A 6,952-nucleotide genomic window follows, 5' to 3' on the forward strand; every position below is an offset into this window, starting at 1 on the left:
CATTTTTTTAGAAGCATGGTAAACCCTGCTTTTCTATGCTTTTCTACTTTCATTTATAACAGTTTAAAAAAAAAAAAAACATTTTTGTTTTGTTTTACCAAACACATTTAATGTTACAGATTTTTTTAATACGCTGTTTATTTTTTTAAAAGCATTACAATCCCAAACCAACTCTGAAGAGGTTCTTTTTGTAATCATACTTCTAGTCGTCCTTTGATTAGCTCAATTAAACTCTGAATTGAGAGGAAAAATGATCCAAAAACCAAAGAGAAACAGAGGATTGAAAACTTCATACGAACCAAAAGGAACCACATTAACGCAGTTATGCAGCCAAATCTTAAAATTTTCTTTTATAATCATACTTCTAGTAAAATACAACCTCAACAGAACACCAATAGACCATGAAGAGTTGCGACCGGGATTTCGAATTACTCACTTCCAGTTTTAACCACTGTTTCCCAATCATTAGCAGAGACTCTTCTTTCTTATTCTTCAGATGACATCAAAGGGTAGTCTTTTTTCTTTCAGCTCCTCTTTCCGGAATTTTTTTTTTTTCAGATTTCTTTTTATTTTGCCCTCTTTCCAGGAAAATTTTGGAGACGGGGTTTTGTGAAACTTGATCAAAGATGTCACCCAACTTTTATAGAAGAAAACAAAAGAAAAGAGAAAACTCCATAACATTAATAAGGGAATTCAAGGCAATGTTACACATCACACAACCTCAAATATCTAGGAAGCAAATCTACTATCAAAAGTCCCCTCGTATTGCTGCACTTTTGATGATTCTGTATATAAATAAAAGTTCTAGCATCATAAAACAAGTAACACGCCTTCAATCCAAGTGCCTTCTGCAACTTAATCTCACTGGCAACCACCATGAGTACTTGTCCATTCTGCTCCACATGCATAGCAGAAGTGGTATTGGCACCTGCAAATACAATATACAGTAAACACAACTCCCACCAAGTAATCTATCTAAAATCATTAAACCTTATATTAATCACAATTAAATAAAGTATTTCAATATCATCAGCCAAAACTAATTAGCTGTTTAACCCATTAAACTTATTCCATCACTAAAAGCATTCATCATCCAAATCCTCTTAAGGATAAAAGTACTTGTGTGTTAGAATATGCATCCAGCTGACAACTAATTGGCAATTTGTGGAGACGACTGAGAATTTTAAAACTACTAATGGCAAGGCTTCCATTGCCGATGTAGAGTACTACACTATCGACAGGCCTCATCATATGTGGAGTCACTCAAACCAAATATAAGAAAACGTGTCGCCACCAAGTTTAACTAGTGGCTAATCTGCTCTGATACTATTATATTGTGTTAGATAATACTCTCAACAAGATATACCATAATTGTGATGATAAAGAGAATTATTGATGAAATTTTTATGTCAATTAAAGATAAAATGCCCTAAATAAACAACAATTGCCTATGCCTAATATACTTTGTGCAGATAATAACAAATTAAGCAAACTGACCTGCAAGTAATATGCAAACAACCTTGAGTCTTCTCCACATAATATTTGCACCTAGGGCACCGCTTCCACTTCTTCTGCTTTGCAAGTTCCTTAACCATAAGATCCGCCCTCCCTCGCTCGCTCTCGTTAAGCCTCTGAAACTCCTCACAATCAACTCCTGGATGCCAAGGGATTTGACATCGTGCACAGAACAGTCTATGGCAAATGGGACACTCCGACTCTCTTGTAGCCTCCTCACCTTCGTTGTCGATCATCAAAACCGTTGAGCAGTCCCTGAATGGACAGTAGAGTCTTTGTGCCCCTAAAACCATAGCTTCACAAAGGGCATCATTCCACCTTTCTATGACTTCTTTGGGAAGCATTGGCATACAGGCATCAAGTTCCAGCACAGCCCTGCAGTCCAAGCTTGGGCACGAAACTACGTGAATGTTTGCTTGGATTTTGGATGCTACATGCTTGGTTATGCAGTCAGAGCAGAAGGAGTGAACACATCCCTCATTTCGAAACATCTCGTCAGCCTCTTTCATTTCAAAACAAATCCCACAAAGGATTTGTGTTGATGGTTGTGGTGCCCCTAAAACCATAGCTTCACAAAGGGCATCATTCCACCTTTCTATGACTTCTTTGGGAAGCATTGGCATACAGGCATCAAGTTCCAGCACAGCCCTGCAGTCCAAGCTGGGGCACGAAACTACGTGAATGTTTGCTTGGATTTTGGATGCTACATGCTTGGTTATGCAGTCAGAGCAGAAGGAGTGAACGCATCCCTCATTTCGAAACATCTCGTCAGCCTCTTTCATTTCAAAACAAATCCCACAAAGGATTTGTGTAGATGGTTGTGGTGACGATGATTCACCAGACTCTTGCGTGTCCTGAATTGGGAATAGGATTTCATGGATTGGGTTGGATTGGATTGCTTGGGTTGCTTGGATTGTTGCTGATGATGAAGAGGAAGAGGAACCATCATTGTGCGTTGATTGGGAGGTGACTGCAGAAGAGGACATTAGAGCCTCTTGGAACTGCAACTCTTGTGCGTACTTGGAATCTGAAACTGGCTCAGACTCGTCATAAGTTTCATCATCAAAGAGTGCGGAAAAGTAGAAATCATCTACATTCAGATGAAGATCATCAGACGCTGATGAGTTCTCTTGTGCCATGTTGGATTGGATTGCTTGGGATGCTTGGATTGTTGCTGATGATGAGGAGGAAGAGTAGTCAATTTACATTGAGCACAACTTTTACCATCTTCAAAAATAGTAGTCAATTTATTGAAAGTTTTCCAAATAGGAGACCTGAGTGGTCACTTACCTACTTTGATCACTCTAGCCTTTTTCTTTGTGGAACTTGTATTTGTATCTTCTGAGTTTTCACTTCCAAGATCAGGTTGTTTTCCCATTTTAACTTTTACTGACCCTCTATCACTAAGGTTCATAAAATCTTGCTCTGTAGCATCCATTGCTTCAAAAAAGGAAAAAAAAAAAACTGTAAATCTTTCTAATACCAATTTCATACCATATCAATTTCAAATTCACATATCCATTTCAGTTTCTATTTCAATTTCACATATCCAATTCGATTTCGCCTATCTATATCCATTTCAAATTCACATGTCCAATTCAATTTCAAAATCCAATTAACATATCCACAAATCACAATCCAATTCAAATTTACATTCAAATTCACAATTCAATTAAAAATACCTTGCACTTGCAGGCTGCAGCCTGGCTTAATTAAACAACAATAGTTGTGGTTTTGTCCAGGTTTCAGAATATGAACAAAGGAAATGGTTTGTTGATGTAACTTGTAAGTGTTCTAAACAAATTAAAAGTTGAAACACACGAATTCACCCTCCCTCTCCATGCACGCCTAAACACAACACAAACATCAACTAAAATAATTTTTGGTAAACTTTGATGCGGTGATCAAAGACAGACCTCAATTGAACTAGCCCTCCAACTAAATCATCTTACTTTCCAAAGAACAGGGACCCAAAGCATACATTAAGCACACATACATTAGCAAGAACAAATCATCCCACCAAGATTATCTATAAACTGAATCCAAATGCATGCTTTTCCAAATGTATAAAAAAAATTTATATATCCACTTGCTGTGCGGTAGACTTTCACTTGAGTGTCTAACTTTGATCTCCAACTTTGCAAATCCTAATTACCGAAATCAGCAAACAAGCAAATTAAGCACAACCACCATTCTATGATCAGGTGAGATAAAGTCGTTGTCAATTGTTTCACCTGCTTCAACCCTTGAATTCTACCAAGTAGCTCAGACCTCGATTCATTCAATTCCTATTAAGAAAAATAACATTGTGGACCAAATTAAAAACAGCTTTGAACCCAAAATTACAATCTGAGTTTTTCTAGTTCTTTTTGTATGTAAGAATTCTCAGAACCCAAAACAAAATCCATTTAAAAAAATAACAACAAAAAGAAAAGGTTACCGCAAGCTTGGAGCCAATCGGTGTGGTGGAGGGAGGCTGGAGAGGGTGGTCGTGGCTAGCTGGAGTTGAGGTTCGAGACTTCAGTTCGAGAAAGAAAGAAAAGAGGAAGTGGGGTTGCTTTGACGACGAACCTGGCTAAAAAAGTCATCTCATGGAGGGGCTTTATCTTTTGGAAGTTCTAGTCCTTCAGGGTCTTTTATCTTTTGGGGCATTGATTTGCTTTGGTAAGAATATCTCCCTTGTTATGGCCTATTTTTATCTGACAAGGGAAAGAGGGCTAGCGGTAAAGAGAGAAGAAAGATGTATTTGTAGAATTGTGTAGAGGAATGTGTGTGTTATTCTCCTTACATAATGCTTTTATTTATAGTAATAAGAGGGAAAATAAATCCTTCGTCTCCAAGGAATACAAGTCCATTTATGAAAGAATAACTAGAATTAAATCTAATTTAGAATTTACACAATCACACTTAAACTAGGAAAGTTTACAACACTCCCATTTGAGTGTGTAAATATTCGAGGTAGATTCGGCATCATGTAGAAGTTAAGAAAGTCGACTCATCAGCACTGATTCTAGGAACAAGTTATTCTCAATTAGGAACTTGCATAAGGAAGTAAGTCTCACTAAAAAACCCTATGGTTATGGCAAAAACCCGAGTAAGGACAAAATCCATAGTCTAAGGAAAAATGCGTGAGAAATGCAAAGTCAAATGAAACGTCTACGGGACGTCATTGGAGATATGATCGGCCCAAGGTGGGTGCCTCATTAAAACCTAGTTAGGTAGCAAAAACTCAGTGGGAAAAATGCTCCTAATCATAGGGAAAAAGAGTACATTAAGATCAAGCAAGTATACTTCAGGATACTCCCTCTGAGTTTGACACAATTCCAAAGAGAACTAGCAATGTTACAACTCAGAAAGTTACGCATATCAATTCCTTGAACAAGTTTCTGAAACATCACCTTCGATAATGATTTGGTGAAGATGTCAGCCAGATTGTCTTGTGAACAAATTTGCGTGACTTTAATCTTTTGATGCTCTTGTTGTTGATGTGAGAAGAAGAACTTCGGCGCAATGTGCTTGGTGTTGTCTCCATTGATGTAACCATTCTTGAGCTATTCGATGCATGCTGCATTGTCTTCATAGATCGTCGTCGGGACATCAACAAATGGGTAAAGATCATAGGAGCTTTGAATATGGCCCCCAACTGCTCTCAACCAAAAGCATTCTCGAGTTGCTTCATGTAAGGCGAGAATTTCAGCATGGTTAGACGAAGTGGCAACTAAGGTCTGTTTAGTTAATGTCCAAGAGATTGCGGTGCCTCCAATGGTAAAGACATAACCTGTTTGAAAGTGCGCCTTGTGCGGATCAGATAAGTATCATGCGTCGGCGTAACCAAAAGGGTGAGAATCGACTTGAGAAGCCGGGGGGGGGGGGGGTGCGGCATCACTTGAGGATCCATAGAGATAGAACAATCCCGAATCTGTAGTACCTTTAAGGTAGCGGAAAATGTCTTTAACACCAGTAAAGTGTTTGCGTGCTGGTGCATTACTGTATCTTACCCAAAGATTAATAACGAAGGAGATGTCGGGTCTAGTGCATTGAGCTAAGTACACTAAACTGCTTATCGCACTTGGATAAGGAACTTCAGGCTCCAAAATCTCTTCGTCATCTTCCTTCGAACAGAAGGGATCTCGTTTTGCATCTAGCGATCAAATGACCATATGAGTACTCAAGGCTTCACTTTATCCTCGTTAAAGTGGCGCAACACCTTCTGGGTGTAGTTTGTTTGATGTACTAAGATTCTATTCGAACGGTGCTCTATCTTGAGACTGAGACAGTATCAAGTCTTTCCTAGATCTTTCATCTTAAATTCCGACCTCAGGTGCGCAGCAGTTCTTGCAAGCTCTTTAGGAGTTCCGATAAAATTCATGTCATCGACATATACTATAACTATATAAAAATCAGAATGTGACTTCTTAATGAACACACAAAGGCATAGTTCGTTGTTCACATATCCCAGACTAATCAAATACTCACTCAAACGGTTATACCACATTCTTCGAGAGTGCTTCAAACCATAGAGTGAAAGTCTCAGCTGAATTGAGAGCGTATTATGGGGTTTAGAAATATTTGATATAGTCAATGTAAGTCTTTCGACCTTTCGTATAAATTTCAGTATCAAGATCCCCATAAAGATACACAGTTACTACGTCCATCAACTGCATGCATACTCAGTTTTTCAAAAACTATCAAAATTGATAAGGTAGCGAAAAGTAATCATATCCATAATGGGTGAATAAGTTTCATCATGGTCAATCCTGGGGCGTTGTGAGAAGCCTTGCACAACATGACGAGCTTTGTAATGTACAATTTCGTTCTTCTCATGTGGAGGAGCAGGAGCTACAGGTCCAAACATCTTACGTTTCGCAAGTGAATCAAGTTCAACTTGGATTGCTTTTTTCCAGTTTGACCAATCTGTTCTACGTCGACATTCATCAACAGAACGGGATTCATTGTCATCACTCAACATGATCTCAGTAGCTACTGCATATGCTAATGCATCGTCGACGATCATCTCATTTCTACACCAAACATCATCTAAGCTAGCATAATAGACTGAAATCTCACAATTCTCAGGAGGTGGATTCGTCTTTTCAATGACGCTTCCATAATCTAGAATTTCCTCATCAGTATAAGTGATTGACAGCCGGATTCACGGTGGGTTTTTCAGGGGCCTGTGTTGTGGGTTTCTTCTTCCAGGGGTGTGAATCCTTTGAACCAAGTGGTCTGCCATGCTTATGTGTTGGGGCAGATAATTGGCTAGCCGCTAATGTATGTGATCACCAAAGTTAGAGTCCTGGGCCCCCAAGAAACACCAAAATAAATCATTATGCCACCGATTTCCATGCCTTAAAACCACTACCTATTATGGGGCTCATAGTAGAAATATTTGTAACTGATAACATGAAACTTTATCCTAATAAACTTCATGAAACTA

The 6,952-nt window shown here is 38.6% G+C and overlaps 1 protein-coding gene across 2 annotated transcripts; it reads right to left on the minus strand.

Moving 5' to 3' along the window:
* Positions 1 to 662: 662 nt before the first annotated feature.
* LOC137739935 (ATP-dependent RNA helicase DEAH12, chloroplastic-like) lies at positions 663 to 4,163 on the minus strand. 2 transcript variants are annotated; one of them, XM_068479690.1, is made up of 5 exons: positions 3,956 to 4,163; positions 3,750 to 3,803; positions 2,810 to 2,955; positions 1,498 to 2,689; positions 663 to 928 (listed from the first exon to the last, which is right to left on the minus strand). In XM_068479690.1, exons 4-5 carry the CDS (start codon positions 2,652 to 2,654, stop codon positions 862 to 864), a joined length of 1,224 nt encoding a protein of 407 aa, XP_068335791.1. In that variant the 5' UTR covers positions 2,655 to 2,689; positions 2,810 to 2,955; positions 3,750 to 3,803; positions 3,956 to 4,163; the 3' UTR covers positions 663 to 861. The 2 variants fall into 2 exon arrangements, with proteins under 2 accessions (XP_068335791.1, XP_068335790.1); XM_068479689.1 differs by having other exon boundaries at positions 664 to 928; positions 2,806 to 2,955.
* Between the last annotated feature and the right edge of the window lie 2,789 nt (positions 4,164 to 6,952).

The sequence above is a fragment of the Pyrus communis genome, chromosome 7 (assembly GCF_963583255.1).
Source record: "Pyrus communis chromosome 7, drPyrComm1.1, whole genome shotgun sequence".
NCBI classification, from domain to species: domain Eukaryota; kingdom Viridiplantae; phylum Streptophyta; class Magnoliopsida; order Rosales; family Rosaceae; genus Pyrus; species Pyrus communis.